General features: G+C 37.8%; 1 protein-coding gene across 1 annotated transcript in view; it reads right to left on the bottom strand.

Annotated features, from left to right (window-relative positions):
• The window catches only part of LOC146003487 (uncharacterized), a 328,072-nt gene that overhangs the window by 65,076 nt on the left and 237,514 nt on the right, over nt 1-25,482 (bottom strand). Inside the window, exon 12 of the mRNA XM_083141777.1 lies at nt 10,205-10,276. Within this exon, the coding sequence (XP_082997903.1) occupies nt 10,205-10,276 (72 nt within the window). The remainder of the gene's footprint in view (nt 1-10,204; nt 10,277-25,482) is intronic.

Raw genomic sequence — 25,482 nt, 5'->3', positions numbered from 1 at the left:
CTTCTTCCTTCTTCTATCTTCTTTCTCTCTTGTCCTTTCCACTCTTTCTAACACTTTCTTCCATTCTTTGTTTATCTTCAGTTCCCCATTCCAGTTCTCTCTTCCCTATTTCCTAGGCCTCCTTCCATTTCCTCACTAGTATTCTCTTCTCCCTTCCTATCTGCTTAGCCTCATTCTACTCTATGTCATGTTCTGTTTCTCTCGTGTGTTTAAATATCGCCTTTCTCTCTCTCTTAAGTCGTACATCATCCCTATGTTGTTTCAGCCTGTCTTTCAGCTTCTTCTCGTTTCTCCTATGTACACACTCTGACATTCTTTACATTTCACTTCCTAGATAATCACTTCCTCTTCCTCTTCTCTCTTTTCCTTTTTCTTGTTTGCATTCTTCGCTATTCTTAAGATGGTTCTCCCTCCCTTCCTGTAAGTTTTAATGCCCGCTTTCCTAAGCACTTTGCATATCTTTTCTGTGGTCTTCCCCATACTCCTTATTACAAACATCCTCTCTGTTTCTTTCTCTTCCAATTCTCCCCTGCCACTTCTCTTCCTTCTTCTGTTTATATCCAGTCTATCTTCATTCTCGTAGCCATTCTTTTCCAGCTGTTTCCATAGGCTATTTATTTTGCCTTCTTTTTCACATTCTTTCGTGCATATTTTCTTAATTCTGTCCTCCATATTCTTTATAAAATGTATTCTTGTGACCTCACTTATATCACTTCTTTTGTGGGAAAATACCCCTGCTGCACACTTCTTCTGATGCCAAGAGGTTTCAATTTCTTGTCCTCTCTTCCTTTTCATCAATATATCTAGGTAGCTTATCTTGTCTTCTTCTATTTCGAGTTCCAATAATATCCCTCTTTCTTCATCTTGTATTTCTTTGGTAAATATGTCGATCTGCCTCTTCGTTCCCTTCCATATGCCAAAACAATCGTTGACATATCTGCAAAACAGATTTATCTTGTCACCTACTTTTTCGGCCACTTTCTTTTCCCATTCATTCATAACCAATTCAGTCAATGCTGCGCTTAGGCTACAGCCTATATTTAGTCCTTCGCATATTAACATTATTGAATTTCCCGTTATACTATAACCGTTATTCCAAATGGTTTCCAGCGCCTTCACTACTCTTTTACTATCCTATAATTTCTTGTCTCATTCTCTTTTTAACAATGTCCAAAACGTGTCCCCTCTTGATGCTTGGGAACATACTTTTCACGTCTAAGCTAAACATTGTCTTGGTTTGAATTGGGTTTGAGTTGGTGTTTTAAGTCCACTTTATGCACAGTAAGGCTAATCGGGACTGGACCTACAGTTTAAAGTGGGATCCGAACCACTTGTGCCTCCACCGGGTATCGAACCGGGACCCCTTGATTACAAGGCAATGACGCTACCACTGCGCCATGGGGGAGGCCCTACTAAACATTGTCGTCTTCATCTCATTCAACTTTAGTCCTTTTATGAGGTCCACCACTTGTTCACTGTTCTTAACTGCTCTGCCTTCTTGCTGTGTTACTAACACTTCAATAACTTTTTTAACTTTTTCTTGCTGTGTTACTAACACTTCAATAACTTTTTTTGCAGTTTAAGCTGCTAGATCCGAACCACTATGTGCATCCAATGGTTATTGAACCCGTCATGTCTTGATCACAAGGCAACAACGTTAGCGCTACGCCATAGGAGAGGCAGGAAATTTTATTTTGTGATGTGTAAAATGATGTGGAATGATAGAAAACGTTATTAAAGTCCTTCAGCTGCAAACTAACTGCCACATGCCAAGAAAAATAGACGAAAATGGCAGGTTTCGTAAGTTTTTCACATTTTTATCCCACTTTAAATGTATTCAAAATGATAATGTTGACACAAATACAAAATCTGATGAATTTGGTTTCTCTCGCCTTTAAATGATGTCATTCTTGCGGCGTTGTAGATACGTTTAACCTATCTTGAAAAATATATAATCACTTAAGTTCAACGCAATCGTATTTCCACTCTTCCAGGGGTTTATCCAAAATTTTCCATCTTGGAGTGTTGGAAGTGTGTATTTAAGGGGTGTAGATGAAAAATTTTGATCCAAAATGATCATAACACCATTAAGCCTTGTTTCCATGATTATGAAAAACTAAATATGCTGACCAAGGCAGTAATTTATTTTATTAAAAACATAAACTAAACGTAACGTTTCAACCTTCTATCAAGGTCTTCTTCAGACTCTGTATCAAGTACAAAAGTAACAAGATACAAAATCAGGGCCTTATATATACACAAACATTACTCCCTCCAGACTATTTAGAAAGTTGTTTGGAACTTTCTAGAAGGTGACTTTCACTTTCACCAGCTTTACTTTCCCCTCAAATGCTAAACTCAATTACTTCCATATAGAATGTGGTTGGACTTTTAATCTCATGAACTTTTCCCTTCATTTTTCTTCCTTCTCCTCTCCTCTTTCTCTCTTGTCCTTTCCACTCTTTCTAACATCTTCTTCCATTCTTTGTTTAACTTCAGTCCCCCATTCCAGTTCATTGTGTCTTCTTCACCTTTCATCTCTATTTCCTTGGCTTCCTTCCATTTTCTCACTAGCATTCTCTTCTCCCTTCCTATCTGCTTAGCCTCATCCCACTCTATGTCATGTCCTGTTTCTCTCGTGTGTTTAAATATTGCATTTCTCTCTCTTTTAAGGCGTACATCATCCGTATGTTGTTTCAACCTGTCTTTCAGCCTTTTCTTCGTTTCTCCTATGTACACACTCTGACATTCTTTACATTTCACTTCGTAGATAATCCCTTCCTCTTCGTCTTCTCTGTTTTCCTTATTCTTGTTAGCATTCCTCGTTATTCCTAAGATGCTTCTCCCTCCCTTCCTGTAAGTTTTAATTCCCGCTTTCCTAAGCACTTTGCATATCTTTTCTGTGGTCTTCCCCATACTCCTTATTCCAAACCATCTCTCTTTTTCTTTCTCTTCCAATTCTTCCCTGCCCGTTTTCTTCCTTCTTCTGTTTATGTCCAGTCTATCCTGCTTCTCATAGCCATTCTTTTCCAGCTGTTTCCATAGGCTATTTATTTTGTCTTCTTTTTCACATTCTTTCATGCATATTTTCTTGATTCTGTCCTCCATATTCTTTATAAAATTTATTTTTGTCACCTCACTTACATCACTTCTTTTGTGGCAGAATACCCCTGCTGCACACTTTTTCTGATGCCAAACGGTTTCAATTTCTTGTCCTCTATTCCTTTTCATCAATATATCTAGAAAGCTTAACCTGTTTTCTTCTTCTATTTCAAGTTCCAATAATATCCCTCTTTCTTCATCTTGAATTTCTTTGGCAAAAATGTCAAGCTGCCTCTTCGTTCCCTTCCATATGCCAAAACAGTCGTCTACATATCTGCAAAACAGAATTATTTTGTCACCTCCCTTTTCTATCACTTTCTTTTCCCATTCATTCATAACCAATTCAGCCAATGCTGGGCTTAGACTGGAACCTATATTTAGTCCTTCACTCATTAACATTATTTTATCTCCCATTATACTGTAACCATTATTCCAAATGGTTTCCAGCGCCTTGACTACCCTTTCACTATCCCATTCTCCTATAATTTCTTGTCCCATTCTCTTTTTAATAATGTCCAAAACGTGTCCCCTCTTGATGCTCGGGAACATACTTTTCACGTCTAAGCTAAACATTGTCGTCTTCATCTCATTTAACTTAAGTCCTTTTATGAGGTCTACTACTTGTTCACTGTTCTTAACTGCTCTGCTTTCTTGCTGTGTTACTAGCACGTCAATAACTTTCTTAACTTTCTTTTCTAAGGGTTCCAAAATATTATTTCTGCAGTTCATTACTGGTCTTAACTTTATCTCCTCTTTGTGTATCTTTGGAAAGCCTTTCAAACTTGGTAGTCTTCCTGTCTCCTTTATGCATTTCTTGAATCCACTCCTCCTACAGTCTTTTATGATTCTTTCTTTTATAGTTTGTTCCTCTCCTGTTCCACAAATCTCCTCATATCCATTTTCTTTTAGGTCTTCAAACTTCTTCTTGTACCATTCTCTTTCCATCACCACAATTGCTCCTCCTTTATCTGCCTGCTGTATCACCACATCATTTCGTGTCTTGATTTTCTTCATCCCTTCCCTTTCTTTTTGACTCAAATTATCTTCTTTTCCTTGTTTTCCCATTTCATTCTTTAGTATGGCTGCTGTTCTTCTTCTAATCTTGTCTCTTTCTGGTTCTTCTTTTATATGGAGCACTGCTTCTTCAATGTCATATATAACTTCCTCATAATCTACATTTCTTTCTTTAACTTTAAAACCTCTACCTAGTTTTAAAAAAGCTTCCTCTTCTTTTGTTAGGTCTACATTCCCTATTACCACAACTCTTCTTCTGGTATCCTCTACTTCTTCTTCTTCTCCTCTTTCTTCTTTCCATCCTAGTCCCTCTCCTTTTTTCTTCAATTTTATTTTCATTTTCTCTCTAAATTTCTCCTGCCAGATTTTCATTTCATGAAATGTATATTCTCTCGTAAATATGGTAAATATGTTCCCGAGCATCAAGAGGGGACACGTTTTGGACATTATTAAAAAGAGAATGGGACAAGAAATTATAGGAGAATGGGATAGTGAAAGGGTAGTCAAGGCGCTGGAAACCATTTGGAATAATGGTTACAGTATAATGGGAGATAAAATAATGTTAATGAGTGAAGGACTAAATATAGGTTCCAGTCTAAGCCCAGCATTGGCTGAATTGGTTATGAATGAATGGGAAAAGAAAGTGATAGAAAAGGGAGGTGACAAAATAATTCTGTTTTGCAGATATGTAGACGACTGTTTTGGCATATGGAAGGGAACGAAGAGGCAGCTTGACATTTTTGCCAAAGAAATTCAAGATGAAGAAAGAGGGATATTATTGGAACTTGAAATAGAAGAAGAAAACAGGTTAAGCTTTCTAGATATATTGATGAAAAGGAATAGAGGACAAGAAATTGAAACCGTTTGGCATCAGAAAAAGTGTGCAGCAGGGGTATTCTGCCACAAAAGAAGTGATGTAAGTGAGGTGACAAAAATAAATTTTATAAAGAATATGGAGGACAGAATCAAGAAAATATGCATGAAAGAATGTGAAAAAGAAGACAAAATAAATAGCCTATGGAAACAGCTGGAAAAGAATGGCTATGAGAAGCAGGATAGACTGGACATAAACAGAAGAAGGAAGAAAACGGGCAGGGAAGAATTGGAAGAGAAAGAAAAAGAGAGATGGTTTGGAATAAGGAGTATGGGGAAGACCACAGAAAAGATATGCAAAGTGCTTAGGAAAGCGGGAATTAAAACTTACAGGAAGGGAGGGAGAAGCATCTTAGGAATAACGAGGAATGCTAACAAGAATAAGGAAAACAGAGAAGACGAAGAGGAAGGGATTATCTACGAAGTGAAATGTAAAGAATGTCAGAGTGTGTACATAGGAGAAACGAAGAAAAGGCTGAAAGACAGGTTGAAACAACATACGGATGATGTACGCCTTAAAAGAGAGAGAAATGCAATATTTAAACACACGAGAGAAACAGGACATGACATAGAGTGGGATGAGGCTAAGCAGATAGGAAGGGAGAAGAGAATGCTAGTGAGAAAATGGAAGGAAGCCAAGGAAATAGAGATGAAAGGTGAAGAAGACACAATGAACTGGAATGGGGGACTGAAGTTAAACAAAGAATGGAAGAAGATGTTAGAAAGAGTGGAAAGGACAAGAGAGAAAGAGGAGAGGAGAAGGAAGAAAAATGAAGGGAAAAGTTCATGAGATTAAAAGTCCAACCACATTCTATATGGAAGTAATTGAGTTTAGCATTTGAGGGGAAAGTAAAGCTGGTGAAAGTGAAAGTCACCTTCTAGAAAGTTCCAAACAACTTTCTAAATAGTCTGGAGGGAGTAATGTTTGTGTATATATAAGGCCCTGATTTTGTATCTTGTTACTTTTGTACTTGATACAGAGTCTGAAGAAGACCTTGATAGAAGGTTGAAACGTTACGTTTAGTTTATGTTTTTAATAAAATAAATTACTGCCTTGGTCAGCATATTTAGTTTTCCAAAATGATCATAAATTTAGTCGGCCACACCTACAACGTTGAACCAACATTTTTGCCGAGGGGTCGACGGAGACGTTAAGTTGAAAAAAGTAGCGCTCTTTGTTTTGGGAATAAAACAGACGGAAGATTTCTCTGCATCGTAAACCCCGTACCAGCTAACTGTAGACCAGGAAAACGAGAACAAGTCTCTGCGCATGACGCGAAACGTCTCCACCAATGAACAGTGAGAGATACGGAGTTACCCGCTATTCCTACTTCACTCTGTCAGCGTTGCAAACTTTTGAGAAGGATAATACCATACGCACATGTCTAAGGGACCGTATTTTGGTCTCCAGTACCGTACGCTTGGTTTAAGAATTTCTTAGGAAAATACAGTGGTGTGCGTTGACCATTTACATAGCCGAAGAACTGATATATAATTGTTAAGTAAACATAGAAAATCAAGGGGCTGGCTTTCCTTGATAAAAATCATAGGTGGTATTAGTTTAAATAACAATAAAAAATATCAAAGACAAAAATCACAACTGAAAATAGATTAAATTAAAATAATAGATATTGAAATAATTAGACGTAATATAAATTTTACTATAAGCAAAATTTTATAGAAATACCAGTTGTAACACTCCGTTACACTCTCTGTCTCTGTATAGAGTAGAGTAACTCTCTGTCCGATGCTAGCTTCGGTTGAGGTGCGCGCGCAACTGTCTGCCACTGCTGAACTGATGCGAGAGGGAGATCGCTTCGGCTCAACCTCAGTGCAGGTCTGCAGGGGCTGGTATTTGTTCCATGTGTAGCGAAGAAATGGAACGGTTTCATCTAGATATTATTGAATAATCGTGTGATTATAATGACATAATACAGGGTGTCCGACGAACGGCGCAACTGGGAATTAAGAGTGGCGTTACTTTGTAACCGAAACCTGTACATACATAAGTCATACACCACATGTTAGCCCTGTCCAAGTAGATATTTTTAAACATAGAAACAACAAACGGGGTGCAGTGTTGTTCATGCAGTGTTGCCAAATGTAAGTGAAAGTGTAAATTTATTTTTCCACAAAGCATGGAAAATTGCATGTCAAACATTCGTACGGAAATTTGGACGTCAATTTCCACCTTGGGTTGGTGGACTATTTCGCCATCTATAGTTCAGAGAAGAAAACCGATCGTTTTCGCGTATAGCCAATCCTGAAATGCCTCGTAAAGGCGTACCGGTCCAAATGGGTGTTTTAAAACAATTATGAGGTACAGTGGCAACACTGTTGATGTTTGAAGGCAACAAAAGGTGTGTTTAGTGATGGTCTATGACATGGAAATACTGGAAACAGGAAAAAAAGAAAATGAAAATTATGGTGAAAAAAGTGTTGGTGTTCGTGTCACCGATTCAATTGGATATTCATCAAGAATTTAAGGGGGTGTTGAGGGTGTGAGGATATGTCAATGTACTCTCCGCACCTGAAATATCCAGGGAGAACCTTAAGCTTAATTATCGTCGGTTTTGCACCTCTTCAGTAGGATGAGTGATGATTAGGTGAAATTGCCAACACAATGTAACAGTACCTTGGGCTGAAATCTAACATAAAACCAGGGGTTTGAGATCGTAATTCGAACACTCAACTTGCTTCGACACCGAGGTGGCTCAATGGCATTTAATAATACGTTTACTGTGTTCTCACATAATATTGCCAACCTTCGTGGCAAAGTGTGGGCATGGGTATACCTTATGTGTGTTCCTTCATCACATCATCACTCACCTTTATCTTCACGATTAGCCAAAAAGTGGCAGAAAAGCGAATTATAATAATCTAAATCATATCAATCTATCACCCTGTAGCAGAAAACAAATGACTACTGAGCTAGAATGTAGATATTGTTTGTTGGCGTCTCATTTCTGCCACTTTAGGCCAATCTGGAAGATGAGAGATTGATTGATTGATTAGTTTGGTGTTTCAAGTCCACTTTATGCACAGTACGGCTAATTGGGACTGGTGGTACAGTTTGAAGTGGGATCCGAATACTATGTGCCTCCACCTGGTATCGAACCCGGGACCCCTTGATTAAAAGGCAACGACGCTACCACTGCGCCATCGGGGAGGCCTTTATGGAGCGCCATGTGAGTATATTATTTTATTTGATGAAAATTATATGTGCTTTCTTTCAACCCGGCGTTGGTCAACATGTTAACGCTGAGCTAAAATTGAAATTTATCTGCTTATACAACTGTTGTAAAATACGAAAGCTCTTTCAGACTGTCCAGTCGTCTTTTGTTTTGTTAAGGGGGGAAAATATAATAGGTGGAGCGTTCCCTTCCGTTAATAGGAGCTGTTCCGTGACCCTGTCAAAACAGATTGTCAGATGTTAGCGCGACGTTCACGTGTCAACCAACCGCGGAACTGTGTCTTTTGTTTGTTCTTCTTTTTATGAATTGTATTGTTCTTCGTGATTTTAGTCTTTTCATGATGGACAATACTCATATATTGCAATGTTTAATACTATGAATACTATAATATACTATGAAAGTGTAGGTGAGGAGCAGTGGGATATTCTGGATTCAGATAGTGATGTGGAGCATCCTGGCATAAGCAAGCATGACAGCAACAGCGAAGTATCAGCCGTCAAAGATGACCATCAAACTCAAGGATAGGTTCATGGGCCACAGTACACGTGACGAAACAACAATGTGGGATATTCACCCCACCTCCTCAACGGAAGCGTAGGAGAAAAAATAATATTTTGATCCATCCACCCAGAGTAGAGTGAAAGGTAATGAGAGAAGAACTAAGATATTCCTTGACCCTTGGAAGCAGGGGCGGCGCCAGGCGGGGGTGCGAATGGGTGCTTCCGCCCCTTAACTTTCTTCTTTCTGCACTGTGTGTCTGAATGTTTACATTCTATCAACACTTTCTTGGAGTGTAATACAGACAGGGGCGTCAATTTGGGGGTTATGAGGCAGTTGCCCCCGGCCTTTTTGCCACTTTTGTCCCCGCACTATGCTAAATCTTATCTACAAAGGGAAATAAACTGTATTTGCCGATCCCCAGTTTTGGCACCTTGCTTCCCCCGGTTTTGGAACCCAATCGCCACCACTGAATACAGGTGTCATCGTGGACCTCCAGAAGGGGGCAAGGGAGCCATGGTCTCCTCTGAAAAGTGGATGTCAATCTAAAATGATATATTTCACACATCTAATTTTATATTACAGTAATTTATGTTAATTATTGCAAGAGCGTTGCAGAAACATGGCAACTTCAAACTGAAGGAGTGTATTCTTAGAGAACAACACTATTAAGGGGGAAATAGATCTCGTTTCCCCTCCCCTCCCCCTTCCGTGGAAAAATATTTGTCTCTCCATGGAAAGAATCCTCCTTTGGTTCATATATTTCATTGCATGCATGTTTCATGTTTTCTTTATTTTCAACATCGCGCCCCCTAAATTTCATTTCGCACCCCCTCAGCACCCCCAGGTGATTAATTCTGGTGCCGCCGCTGCTTGGAAGCTGTTTTTCCCTGAGACATTAATTGAAGAAATTACCACCCACACAAATTACGACTCCAAACAAACATTAAATAATATAATGAACACGAAATGATACTGAGAACCAAAAAATACCAAGGCAATTTGAAACATGGAGGTGTTAGTGTCAACGATCGGCGTTACTCCGACATCAGTCAACCAACGAAGGGCTAAGAAAACGTGTCAATAGTAAAAAGCAGGGCTGTTAAAGGTCCAGGATCCCATGAATTCTATTGGGTTCCGCTGCAGGACCGGAACCTTTTTCTCGCACAATTTAAATTCGGTCCAAATTGCGTATTGTTTAATTGAAAAAAGGGTTCCTGGACCGAATTTTAATTGATCTGGAAAAAATGTTCCTGGACCGAATTTAAATTGTTCCGGAAAAGGGTTCCTGGACCGTATTTAAATTCATTCAGAAAAAAGGTTCCTGGACCGAATTGAAATACTTCACAAATAAAATGGTTGTTTACGGTCCAGAATCCATTTACGTTTACTGATTTTCTCTTCGGGACCGGAATTGAATTTATTTAAAATTCCTGGACCTTTAACAACCCTGCTAAAGAGTATAAATGAGTTCTAGAATATTAAAAATTGAAATTGAATGTCACAGTAGTTCTGTTACTTACAAAGACTCCAGTTTCCGCAGACTCTCAAATGCTCCAGTGTGTACGTCGATCAAGAAGTTGTCGTTCAGGTTTCTGAAAAGAAAGATATCTTTATTGGCTTACCGTGAGAGTGAGTTGGGTTGCATACATTCATTCATATAAGTGGACTATAGAGCAGAGGTTAAAACTATAATACTCCGTGTCGCAAAGGCTTTTTCGGTGCGAAGTCCCATCGCTGATGTTTTCTGACATTTGAAACCAGAGTCCGCTGGCTAAAAAAACAGACAATATATGCACTTAAAACATGTACTATAAACCTTAATAATGTATTATGGTCTCTACATGCCACATTATACCCCCTTCCCCGGGGCACGCCACTGCCCACATAATTCCAGGAATTGAAGGAATTTCCGCCTATATGCTCATATTTGTCCAGCGTAGTTCCCTAATAAAATTGATCAACATGCTAAGTGTATTTCTGTCATTTGTATTTTACGGATGAAGACTCTTTACAAAGCAGAAAATGATGATTGTTTCTGAGGCATATTTTAGGATTTTATCTCAAATAACTTGATATTTATTAACAGCTAGACATCAGTAACAATACACTCCATCTCCACTGACTACTAAATATGTATAAGAATTTAATAAACCGCGCAGATAGCCACAACACCCAGCCTTACGTAGCCAAAAAAATTATGTTTCAACTTCACCATTGCACACGTTTTACAAAGCCCTGGAATTCTGGCCAAAACACAAATCAATTTCCTACTGTAATATAATTATTCATATGGAATACATTGACAAAAAGTTCTGGTAAAGAATTCAGAACAAAAAGAAGCATATTATTTCAACGTCCAACTTGGACACCATCGTAGATAACTTAAAGAGATATATTCTGATGTTTTTTTGCTTCTTTTTTTTTAAATCGCCAGAATTACGGATTGAATTTGCACACAAAATGTTGTGTTGAATCCTTACAGGCAAGCAGGGAGGGAGGGAGAGTGAGTGAGTGTGAGTGTGTGTGTGTGTGTGTGAAAGCATCCATAAAGATCAATGGTTTCAAACGTGCTCAACAGATTCTGAGAAGTTGATGCGTTTGAAAGATACTTTACTCTGCATCATGTTTTAATTAACTCTCGCGCTTTCATTGATCGAGCCATTTCTAGTTTTCGTTTGCTTGCTCCAGAGATTCCTGGGTCAGAGTATAATACTAAAGTCCTCAGTGTTGCAATGTTCTCTTCCCTCATTACAGATGTCTAAATATCGTCCGTCCACAGCAAGAATTTACGACGAAATCGTACGTACCAGCAGCTAACCAAGAAATAATGTCACCCTACTGCTGTGACTGTCACTTGGAACTGGGACTTCTTTTAGATGTTGCTGATTGGTGGGAGGGTGGTTTTCTTGATCCCTCAAGTTACTGGATGCCCTTGATCGGCGATGTAGGTTACTCTTGACACAAATAACAAAAAATGGCAGAGGCAGATTTTAAATGAACGATTGCATGAAAATTACTTCCAATATATGCACATTGACCTCATATATACACTAACACCTGAAATATGCATTTACATGCACTATAAATCTTTGCCAGAGTATTCTCAATCAATTAAAATTAATAAATCCGTTGAAACTTTGTTTTTCTCTTGGGAAAAATCACATTCAAATGTACAAAAATCCGCCCCCGAGTGACCATATTTTATTGTTTCCCATTTTTGCTCCGTTCGATGTGTCTCCTGGGAAAAATGACACTACATCGCGAGATAGCGTTTTGTGCTATTCGATTCATCTCACATCAACACAAACCTTCCTTCGTCAACTTATACAAGTTGTTAATAATGTATGGGAATACATGACGCCGTTTTAGTCACGAAACCTTCAGCCTGCTACATTATGTTGCACGTGAAGAGTGGGATTGATTTTCTAGAATGGAAGTGTCAGCTCATAGTCCACGCCAGCCAGCCCAGCTCTGAATTACTTCAAAATGTGTAATGATATCAACTGCAATTGATATGGATAATATGTTTTCAAGATAGAGGCATTTTGCAACTGCTAACTAGAAGTAAACTTCCAGGTATGTCTATATGCAATTAGCAGCATTGTCGGTGGATTTGTCAGCATGAAGTTTTACAAAGCTAATAATGGTGATAGTTTGAATCCCGTGCAGACTATGCATGCTTCAGTGTGCTTCGTCCTTTTTCTTCTTCATAAATTCAAACTTTCCATTAGTTTTGAAAGGAGGAAAACTACGTAATATAGCATACAAAACAAATACTTATCTACTACCTGGAATGGATTTACAAAATAAGCATTAGATATATAAATATATATTTAGATATGCTAGTCAAAATTATGAATTAAATATGGACGTACAATTGTGTAAAATGACAAATTTCATTAAGCAAATCACTAAACTAGCAAAATTTATTTGTTGTCTTACCGTCTTTCAAGTGTTGAAATGTGATTCTCCTCCTCTTGTCCCTAAAGACAGATTGATATTAATTGAAACTGCGTTGAAAATCGCGTGAAGTGATGGGGATATATTTAAAATATGCAACTGATTTCATCGCGAAAGCTTAAGCTTGCCTTGCATTTTCTGTTGTTGGCAACAATGTTAGAATTGCACATGCACCAGCTCACGGCCAGCTTTAAGGTCGGAATCCTGAAATTTGGCAACGCTGCCTCGCAGGCTTAAAGATCAAGCTACAAAGCATGGGCGCGAATAAAAAATTGATGTTGACTTTTAAAGAAACAAGGGAATCTGTGTAAAATGTATTTATTTTTCCAAATCTGGACAGAAGATTGACATTACCATGTAAGTGGAAAACATATGTAAATTAACAATAGAAATGGAAATTTATCGTTAAATAACTGGAAATAAACAGAAAACGCAAGGCCAACTTTTTACATATCGTATTTTGACCCTATTTTATTTGCTAGAATGTCAGAATGACATTAAACACTCTTTTAGAAACTAAATAACCAGCACTGGCGAGTATTACAGAGTGTAAAATGTATCTTGAACATAATATTTCTGTACAGCGCCTTCTGTTTAATAGTCTATGACATAATTTGCCAATATTTTATTCAAGAGACAATACATTGTAATTATCATGTGCATATGAGCAAGTATTTGTTTATATATATATATATATATATATATATATATATATACAAGGCTAAAACAATGCCTTCCATGAAATTGATTATCTTAAAATAAATCTTTCCAAACAAGTGGCATTTCGTTTGTTGGTGGCTATATACTCCCTGAGAGAAAGAAGTAATTTTGCATGGTTTAGAAATTAGTTTTACATTTCCGTTGTTTTTCTCTTGTTGCAGTGAAGGAATGATTGTTGTGTTCTACTGTTTTCGTTAGGTTAGGCCTGTTAAGTTTTATGCTCTTAGAGGTTATACGAATCTTTTGGGTGTTGATGTTGTACTTAATAAGAGTAACTTTAAAGCTTATTGTGTGGTGCCTCATGCACACAACTTTTATCAGGGTGGAATTTGCTTCTTGCGTAAACATGTTTTAAATGAGTCTGCCTCTATGTGATGGTTATAGCCCTTTGACGTCGCTGATTTATTTGCACATTATGATTAAGAATCTTAATAACATCAATATAGGATGTTTATTCAATTTTAGGATTCAACACGTGAAAAGTACGGAAAACTGTGTGATGTGCTGGTATGCGGCTCAGAAAATCCAAAATGCATTTTAACAACTTAATAACATACTGCTTTACTTATCAAAAATAACGTTGAATACACTAGCGAATACAATTACGGGATGAAGAAAATTATTACTTTTTTACGTTTGGACGTTAATTCTCTAATGTTTCTTCCGAATCACATCGGCCGGCTGATGTCACGGTTTACAGGGTTGCCAAATTAAAGGCTTCGGCCTCCCTTGGATTAAAGATGGCCGTGACCAGTTCCGTAACTAGAGATTTTGGAGCCATAGGCAGAATATTTCAGTTATGTATTAGTGTGTAAAGAACACTTTCAGAAACGTATAATTTTATGTATCTATGTACACGGTAAGTCTTTAGCTTCGTGTTAGACTCATAAATCGAAAAGGATATATGATGGAGATATTTTCGTTGAGTTGAGTTGACTGGTGATATCTATTTTGACGTGGTGATCCCCTAAATGAAGTATCCAGGGATTACTCCCTCACTTGAAAACCTTAAATGGGAACATGTATTGAGTACCACTCTGTATGTTCCCCTTCTCCCCTAATCTCTGCCAAATGTAAGTTTCTCCATCGCATATTCTGAGTGATTTATTTTTAAAAATTGAATAACGCCGTATATTCATGCCGCCCTAGGCTTCAGTCCCTAGGCCACACCTCACTACGGGCTTGGCACGCCCAATCTATGTAAATGGAAACTATAAGTTAAAAATACTAAAAATATATGCTAAAACTAATATATGTAAAATATTTTAAAAAATATATAGCATATTTCGATCTTGCTTACTATATTTCGCAAAGATAATACAAATAGCATTGGTTTTATCATCATAGGAAGATATGTATTTCACATATAAATACATTCGTTTCCCTTCTTATTGCAGTCACCTACTTTTTTAATCTTCTACTTTTTAATCTTGGTAATCTTGGTAACGATTTCTCATAGTTGGATTCAGTGTCTCATCGTGTTTACTGTTCTGGATCTCAAAATAGATTTTGAAACTAGCAGATTTTGTTCAAACTTGGTGCCGTACACAGGATATGCAGAGGACAAATATGGGGATCACTGTATCTGGGAGCTACTGCTCACATGTCCCCTTTAGTGTCACAAGTACATAAAATTAAGTAATTCTTTTCATATATATCTAATACAGTTTCTCCTTCTTGTCCTCCAACCTTTCCACTTTCAATCTAGTTTAGAATAATAAAGGATGAGCCAAAACGTTTGTAGCCACCCCTATATAAGATCCGAGATTTTTTGGGGGAGGATTTTTTCTTCAAATAATATCAAATTCAACATTTATATATTTTTCCAAAATATATGTAAAACTTTCACACCTTAAATGCGCCTTATTTAATCCATTAGATGAAGAAAATAAAGTATATAAGGCTATTATTGAAAGGAGGGGGGAGGCAGGGCAATATCCAACTTGTACATATTAAGTCTTAATTGACACGTGGGTTCTGGGGGATTCTGAATGAAATATTGGGAGGAGACAGTATCCAACTCTAGGTCTTAGATTATTTTAGTTAGAGGGGGATTGAGCATTAAATTGAGGGGTATCCAATTGCTATTGTGTATTACTATTGCCTTAGACTTGCGGAAATTCTGTTGTGGGGATTAAGAATTAATTTTTTGGAGGAGGCAATATCCACTTTTCAATATCAACAGCAAGTCTAAAATTGGCATGGAAATTTTGGTGGTAGGATTGAGTATTAAATGTAAAGGGGGAAATAGGGAGCTCTTGGTAAAGTGTTAAATCTTAGATTGTTCAAGGGATTTCTGTAGTTGAGAGAGAGTTCGAACATTAAATTTTGGAGACTGTATTTAGCGATATGGTATCCACACGTTTTCGACCCCGAACGTGCCAAAAGAAAAGCTGGAAAAGACTAAATATCTCGGGATCCTAAGAAAGTATTAACAACCCATTAAATTAATATTCTTGAAAGCCTGCAAAGAAATTGATGTAGACATTTTCTTGCTCTCTTTGCCCGCAATGATGTGTTCTAAGAATGCATGTTTGGTGCTTCACTGAGGTGAATGTGAAGCCTTATACTATAGCTGCATTACAAGACAAGCGATATTTTCAGGTGCATCATTTGGAACAAAAATATATGAAATCCGAATTTCTAACTTATTGTTACAGGAAGATTTTACTTTAACCATTTAATTGCACTGAAGATAAAATCCACGTAATTTCTGTTATGGGTTACTAAAATAATTATATTTACCCAGAGAAAACGGAGAGGGGCGAGTGGCTCACCGTATTATATTATCTCCCTGAACTTAAGAATTTCTAGCTAGGGTCACGTGAAACAATAATTGAATCGGTCATTGGAGCATGTTTTTTGGTTTGCCAAGGTTGAATTTTCTATCTTTATCTTAAGTTGTGTAACAATTTGTGTTAAATACTCAAATTGTGAGTTTTATATACCCACTCACAAACACTATTTACATGCATATTTACATAATTTAATTTACTACATTTAACAAATCAATGTGCTAGATTGATTTTTTCTAAAATCGAACAATTAATAAATATGGACAGTTTAACATAGTATTTAATTCAAATAGTCATAAATTATTACGTATTTATTGAAACTATTTTGGGGGATTATGACAAACGATTTTAAGGGCGGTCTTGAGGGATGTGCACCCCATGTTTAGGAAGGAGGGGTAGATCAAGTAGACATAGGCGTGCGCAGACCCTCTGATTAGTGGGGGGAGGGGGCAAAAGCCTTGATGAAAATCCAGCCGTGGTCCCCTTGCCCCCCCCCCCCTTCCAGACGTCTATGGTGGCGGTGATGGACTCCGTTAGTGTGACGTCACAGCAGACGACGAGCTGGGACTGAGTCTACACAAATAAAAACGTGCTTTTTTTCGGTATTCAAATACACTGAGTGTCCCATTGCAAAGGGTAACTTTAAGAATCGTGACAGCAGTTTCGAGACAAAAATGTGATGTGCATCGTACATCAGTGTAAAGATGAGATTTCGGAGAATACGTCTATATATAACACATACTTTACAGCTAAGAAGGTAAAGAATAAATGGAGTTGGAAAATGAGTAAAGCGAACGTCAGAAAGAAATCCGATTCGGAATCGCAGCCAATGGCCACCGCCGGTATAATCGCTTGAGGCTGCTGGTTTCCCATCATCCATAGCGACTTGAGATCTGGTGAGCTTCGGCTCGGCTTCGTTTGTGCTCGGAAGTGGAATGTTTTGAAAATGCATGATTTTCTTACTCCGGTTATTCTTAACCTTATTCTCTGTAAAGTATGTGTGATATATAGTCGTATTCTCCGAAATCTCATCTTTACACTGATGTACGATACGCATCATAATTTTGTTTCTTAACTGCTGTCACAATAATTAAAACTACCCCTTCCGATGGAAAATCGCATTGAATTGAATAGAAGGAAACACATTTTCCCGTTGTTTAGACTCGGTTCCAGATCGTCGTCTGCTTGTGACGTCACCACTAACGGAGTCCATTGTATGCCAAAACTTTGAGAGGTAAGAAAAGTTTACTTTCTCTTAGTAGACAACGTTTAGCTCCAAAAGGCAATGTTGCGGGGGCAAATGCCCCTTGCCCCTAATCGCTGCCACTGATCTGGAGAATTATAGAAAAAAGTGTATATGTCGAGGTTGTATCACAATCATTCGACTACCCAAGTATGAGGAAGTGCCAATGACAATAAATTTTCTGAAATGTTAATAACAAGACATTTTCTAGAGAATAAAGTGGGATAGTCCAATGCCATAGTAAATAATGTGTCCCCTACGTAACTGCTTGGAACTCTCAATGACATTTTTTGGGTGGTAGGATCACTTTCTCATAGATTGGCCCATTTACTTCTTTAAACTAAATGTTATGAATTTAATACATTTAGTCTTTTACATTTTTCTCTTCCACTCGTTTCATGGACCTCCGCCCAGTAGCTAATTGCTCTGCTTTGTATTTTTAACTTTTACATTTCATGCTTATTAGTGTAAGAATTTAAATGCATATTAATGTTGTTTACATTTAATTGTACTTTTCAGAACTTTCAAGAAGAAAAATGAACCTCAAAGTGCTGTTTGTTGTGTTGGTTTCTACACATGGATCAACAATTTCGGGTACACATTGCATTCACTTTGACTCTCGAACTTCACATCCATGTAAACCACAAAGTGATGCAGTAAGGTTTTTGATTAGCTATTTAAAAGGAAATATTCTTGTAATTGCCGAAAATGACGATTCACTGGAATATTCAGGGATATTAAAACATGTTCATCAATTACCAATTGGATCTGTTGTTGTGGTGAAGACAGTTGAAGAACCTTTTCAAAATTCTTTCCTTTCGGAAAACATTGCGGAAAGTGTGCAAAGTGAAACAATAGTTATTTTGGTGGATGACTTTGTGTCTGCAACAAATATGGTCCAGAAAGACAGAAGGTTCTCCTGGTGGAATCCACAGAATCAGTTCATATTCATTGTCTCCTCTACTCTGAAGGAAAGTGCGTTAGATGAAATGACTGACTTCATAGATACATGTTGGAAGATGAAGTTATTCGACGTTCTCGTTCATGGGACTACAGAAACCAACAAGACATTTGTTGCACATAGAAATTTCCATATGCAAGACATTTCCATAATATATATGTATAATAATCGTGTGAGACCAGAAAAAGCATTCAGGTATAACATATTTGAAAATTTAAGCGGCTATCCGATTGTCGCTTCTGCCGCCCTAGATTATCCTCCTGCACTCCGACTATTGAAGATTGGTGAAAAATACAACTATGCAGGGTTTTTTGGGGAAATATTTGAAGTATTCATAAATTACATGAATTTCACGCCAGTACATGCAATACAACACCAGAAACTAAGCGCGGGAATGAAACTTGAGAACGGTTCTTGGGATTCGATAATTGGAGATCTTGTGGAGAATCGAGCAGACTTCGGATATTCACCTGTTCTTATGTTATACGAAAGATTTCAAGCTGTTGATTTCACTTCCATCATAGATTGTTCTCAGCTTGTGATTGCTGTGAGAAAATCCCTTCCGTTACCAAAGTGGAAGTCTTTGTATTTACCCTTCCAACCAAAGACGTGGCTTGCGTGTTTAGGAGCACTAGTGCTTCTGGGAGTGGTCATGTATTTTGCTTTGAATCATAAGGGAGAGCGTCACTTCAGTGCAATGGACGTCTTTCTAATCGTCATTCAAATCTTGCTTAAATTATCAGTTCGTGAACATCATGGCTATTCATTCAAGACTGCATTGATCCTTGCTCTTTTCCTATGTTTAATCATTACGTGTTTGTACGAAAGTGCATTGGTAAGTTCTTTGACCATTCCAAGATATTACCCAGAGATCGGTTCCTTCAAGGAACTAGTTGAGTTAGGAATTAGTGTTATTGGACTACCTCACTTCAGGCAATTGTTTCAAGGAACGTCTAATATTTACATGGATCACATATACCAATTCTTCCTGCCAAACAAAAACGAATCAGAAACTATGCGTAGAGTTCTTAGAAGCAATAAACTAGCTGTGATAGACTTTATGATAAGGCTAGAATCACTAATTAAGGTTGATTTGAACATCAGAAACCCCTTCTCATATTTTCACTTCCTGCAAGAACATGTCGGATTCAGTTTAGTATCCTTCGTTGTCCAGAAGCATTCTCCGTACTTGAGACGCTTTGATCAGTTGATCTCGAGGGTGAAAGCAAACGGTCTGCTTGAAAAGTGGATCAGAGACAGTAAGAGCCACTTACGGGATGAAAGCAACGTGGATCACGTGCCTATTAGCCTAGATCTCATACAATCTGCTTTCTACATACATGCGGTAGGGGTTGCATTTTCGATTGCCACATTTACTCTGGAGCAGGTTTTTTATCTAGTTAATTTGAAAAAGAAAAGAGGACACTGTAGGCGTTCTTCAAATCAAACCACGTCCAGAGTTCTGGAATAATGTGAATGCAGTTTCATCAGATCAAATGACCTGCCTCCGCTGCTGTTGTGTCCAGCCTCTGTGCTATACGCGTACTTTTTGACGCCATACAGCATTATGCGACGTCATCACTCGTTTTGGAACAGCTGCTCTGCCATGAATGTTCCTAGTTCCCGTTGGATAGTTTTGGATGACGCAGGGTCCTGGAAATGGGAGTTGATATCGGAGGTTGTATGGGAAACAGTTGTCTTATGCTTGCGATTTTGGAATGCTCTCCACTTGAACACCCGTCTATCTCTGTCGGTGAGCTTGAACTTTTACCCATTGTTCTGTTTCCAAGGTGATGCCAAAAGGTTGGCTGTTTCCAATGATGATACCATTTTGGAAGTCTTAGAGCTTAGACATAACGGCGTGTGACTGGTAGCAGACTTTTCACATACAAGCCAATTACTGCTGATGAACTGACACCTCCATCTTCAGGACCACTAGGTGACAGCCTTCTGTACCAGATAGCGTGTCTGTACTGCATGGACATTATCACGTGGGTGTTCATATTAATTTGTCCACCTTCTGTATTACGATGCATTGCAAGATTTATGGAAAATCTACATGTATATGACTTAAAATATGCATAATCGTCCTTATCTTATTTTGAGTACAAGTTTTATAAAAGAACAACTTGAAAGGCAAGTGCTTGAATACTTCTACAGATTCAACAATAAATATTCGTAGAATGAATATATTTGTAACTTGCAGCGTGTGATCTTTAGTAACAAGTTTTATAACAACCTATTTCCTAAAGGAAACATGTACCAGGTCTGTCGGTAAAGAAACCAAACTTATGAAATTGCCCGCAATTTTATCCATACTCGCTACTTCGCTTCGTGGCGCGAAAGTCTAGAAATGACATTCAGTTTGTCGCGTTCCTCTACGTGATTTAAAATTAATTTTCAGTCCGCAAGCGTTAGTGAGACGTCGTGTGTCGAGTGTGCTCCGATTTTCTAATAGAAAGAAAATGAAGATCCTTGAAGAACAACGTGCTAATGTGAAATATTTCAAATTGGGTAAGACGTTTACAGAAACTCTGAAACTGATGCAACAAGCAGTCCCGGAGCTGGATATTTTGGTGCCTTGTGGTTTCCGCCCCAGCACTACCAAGCACCAACATTTTATGAACACCCTTCAATATTTTCTTCTCATAACATGGTTTGTGATATTTACATCATGCACATTTCGAATTCAGGGAACGAAGAAGAACTCATTACAAAACAATATAGGTTACATTTAAAGATTTCTGGTTTGCATTTCTGATTTATAATAAAGTTTAGCATATTTAAGAATATTTTAGATATGTCTTAGTGCCTGAGGAATATCTTTACAAATATTCTACGACTTTGGGAAACAAACATTCCAGCAGTATGTTACCAGAATGCACGGCTACAAGTACCGTAAATTAAGAAAAAAGTTAAGAATATTGATTAAAATAAATAATACAATGTACAGTATTTTCTCAGAAAAAATAAATTTATTCAACTCAACTCTGCTTGAAAAAATAACGTCTTTATGAACTATGTATTACTTTTTATTGTAAGTAAAATTTGTAAAAGATTTATTTTTGCCTTTTATATATATATAGAGTTGCTGTTTTAAGTCCACTTTATGCACAGTAAGGCTAATTGGGACTGGACCTACAGTTTTTTAAAGTGGGATCCGAACCACTTGTGCCTCCACCGGGTATCGAACCTGGGACCCCTTAATTACAAGGCAAAGACGCTACCACTTCGCCATCGCATTCATATTAAGACAATTACAAGCCCGATTTGTGGACAAATAAACTAATCACGACTGGATCTGCACAGGAGAGTCGGAACAAGTGCACGACCACCAGGAAACGAACCCAAGACCCTTTGATAAAAAGAAAATTGATTTAGCAGATTTTTGTAAAATTAAAGTAGTTGTCTATTATTTGTATTGACAGAGATTACAGAAAGAAATACATACGCTTGAGTATTCATTTGCTCAGGAGACACTATAAAAAAATCGGAAATCGTTGATTTATGCTCTATCCCGAGATCTTTGAAGCAAGGGAACGAAATCACGTCGCCTCGACAAGGTTCGACCAACGAACGCGTGAGAGGGGAAGTGGATACACGAAGAGGAAAATGCAGATCAAATTACCATCAGTGCATACTTAGGCCAGCCGCACACCGGATCCGACGCGACGAATAATTTTGTTGCAAACCGACTGGAGGGAACGTTAAACATGGGGCTCTTATGAGCCGCAGCACACCGGACGATACAATTGACTCGAGTCACCTCGAGCCACGTTGCGACAGCTTGCGACAAAACAGTGAAGGTCCCGGGAATTTGATTTCGGAAGAGCACGATGGGACAAAACGCTCTGCGCATGCGCAAATCCTTTCCTTAAAAAGGACAAAATTGATGTGCTATGGAATGAGGTGGCACAGGAGATGAATTACATTACGTGAAAGAAATAGACTTACCTGTTAGAAATTATCTTGTAATGTACAAGACATTTCATAAATTAATTGTACAAAAAAACGATGTTCAGGGCAGTTTGATATTTATTGCTCGAATAACTATGTGGTTGCAGCACGCGAATTAAACTTTTTCCTTTTTTAGAGGGGAAACTGCGTTTAAAGTGAGCCGCAATGCACCGGAACTACATTCTGGCAAAACTCAGTTCCTGCTGCGACATTTAATGCACCATACAGAAGTCCATTCTTTGTTACATTAATTCTTGTAAAGAATAGATGAAATGAAATAGACTAAATTTGTCTCTTGTCGGTGGAAATTTAGAAAAAAATAATATATTGCGGTGAGTGCTATTCGTTTAAGATGCAGATGAGAACGTAATTTCCTGAAATGACAGATGTCATTGATCTTGTGTTTATACATTTACTTTAGATGCAATAATAATAAAAATCAATGCTTTTTTCAGGCGTACCAGAAACCTTTATATGTGAGAATGAAACTGAAATAATTTTATTTTAACGAAAGAAGTGTGGTGTGAGTACATGTATGCATGATCATTAGACCTCGAATTTTCAGGTACTAAAAATGTACTTTTAGGTTCCTAAAATAGGTTCTAAAAATCCTCAAATATCCTAGGTTCTAAAAATTCTAAAATAGGTTCTAAAAATCCTAAAATAGGTTTTAAAAATATTAAATTAGACTAAAAGAATCCTGAAGTATGTTCCAAAAAACTTAAAATGGTTCATAGTTCCTGAAAAATACTAATTAGATACATTTGTTAAAATCAAAATTTCAAAGGGACCGTGAGAAATTTTAATAGATATATAACAATCAAAAATATTAATTTTCTAATCAAATGTTTATTTCTATGCATCATTTTCAAAATGATCCACTAATTGTTATAAAACTAATACTTGTATCATTAGCAATTTTGCTCTCTAGAGTATGTTTCAAGCAAGTTAGTCATTGAATTTTTTCGTTACGAAACTGAACAGATACCTCTGTGTGATGTAGCAATAATATAAAACCTTAACAAATACACAAAAACCTAAGAAAAGGTTTGATTTGGGCACAAAAACCTAAAATAGGTTCTAAAAAGCAAAATAGGTTATTTTAGGCACTATAAAACTTCATCAGTTGTTGCATTTTTTAATGAAACGCTGATGGAACTTTTTATTTCTCATTTACCTGCAAAAAGGAATGAAGAGCGAAAGAAAAATATGAAGCGGACATGGATATAATGGAGAGAATGGAGTAAAGCTTTCGAAATGGAAAGGAAGAACTTGAAGACACCAAACTCAGGGTTGAGCACTTAGGGAGAATTAGTGGCGTGTTGTGTCTGCACCTCGGAATGTATTCCCACCCCTTCTGCTCCAACTCTATTTTATCTGGCATAGTTCCTGCACGACAGAGTTTCCGGGGTGCGAGGGGTGACTCTTTCCAAAGACACTCGCATGTCAAGCTCCACGTAGTACACCCTGTACTTCATTTTGCAGACCAACGAGGCTCTGGTGTCTGGACTCGCAGCCAGTATAATCTTCAGTGGGACTCGTGTTGTGTCGTCTGCATATGTGATTGTCTCTTCATCCATTTCATCTTCTCCCCATTCATCCTCATCTTCGCGATTTGCCAAAAGTAGCGGAAAAGCGAAGTAAAATAAATCAACAAATCAACTATAGAGTGTCCTTTATGTAAACGCAAAATATGAAATCTGGTTATCGAGGAGAAACATTGTGCTGTAGTTGTGTAAAAATATATGCAAGTGTCCATTCAACCTAAATGAAAAAGGGGCAGCGGTCCGGCTCTTAAACAAACTTTAAGACAAACAGACCGAAAGGGAAACTCGAAATCTGCCTGCCTTTGGTCCAGAGCAGGATGCTGCATTCTGTAACCGACTGATCTTAGATGTTTACAGCTAGATTCCACCCCTTGTTCTAGCTTATCAACAGCAGTACAGCCTGTGTTGGCACCAGTGGCGAAGCTAAGGCGTAAATACTGGGTAGGCTGAAAAATCTGCTTATATTTTTTTTATACAGCAGGTTCATGCGTCGATTCTTGTTGGTCGCAAAAGTATCAATTCCTCTTTGCTTGAAGCCTTGATCAATAGAAAGTTCTTTAACCAGTTTTTTTTTCAATGGCTATTGTACTGAGACTGAGAGAACTTTATCTTTCATTTTTCATTGAATTACGGAGATAATTTTTTTTTTACTCTCTTGAGGGTGCTCATACTTCTTTCGGAGGAAGCTGGGAATGTCAAGACCAACTTGATAAGTTGTGTTACTTCTTTGTAGATTGTTTGAAGATCATTGCTAACTATGAATTTTAGAAGGTCTGCAGGAGGTAAATGCTTTTCTTCATCAGCACAGATATTCTTTAAATCATTTTTTAATCGTTCTTTGTTGAAAAATGGATATGTGGACAGAAGGTTAATTAATTTCATCACAGGAAAATGTAGTTCATATTCCCCAAAGCTATTTTGGTCTACCAATTCAACAAATTTTATCTTTTCAAGATCTCCAAAACGTATTTCCAGTTGCACAGTCAAGTGTGTCCAATATTTCGTAGGTTAAGGATCTGAGGATCTTGTCCACTTACATTTATTTTACTGCAAATCATCTTAGAGTTTCCAACACAATTTCACAGTATTATATTTTTATAACATAAATACACTATGTGACACACACACAAACACACGCGCGGATGCACTTGAAGTAAATTATCATTCAACAATGCAGCGCGTGAACGACGGACGCACTTTGCACGAGAAGAAGCACTACAGGTTTGGTCCTGAGGCTAGCCGCTTTTACCCAGCGAATCGGCGGTCCCCTCCCCTTACCCTCCCCTACCAGTACACAGAGCTCACGCTGTAGCTGCCTTTTAAACGCGAGGCTTTTCGTCAAAAGCCTCAGAGTTCGGCCCGAACGCGCTCTCTCTTTCTGGCCTGCCTGACGAGATATATGGAAGGATCGGCGGAACCAAACGTTCGGATTACATAGTTTAATTCGTTTTAACGAACTTTGATTGTTACAGGGTATAAGAACATTTTAATTTCAACAATTTTTTGGGTAGGCTAAGCCTCAAAAGCCTCATAGGAGCTTCGCCACTGGTTGGCACAGCACGACGCAATGTTCTCTTAGGAGCTTCACATGGTTTGTCAGCCATCCCTTGAATGC

This window comes from Lepisma saccharinum, chromosome 20 (assembly GCF_977018435.1).
Source record: "Lepisma saccharinum chromosome 20, izLepSacc3.1, whole genome shotgun sequence".
In the NCBI taxonomy this organism is placed as follows: Eukaryota; Metazoa; Arthropoda; class Insecta; order Zygentoma; family Lepismatidae; genus Lepisma; species Lepisma saccharinum.
This window is presented reverse-complemented; position numbering and strand designations above follow the sequence as displayed.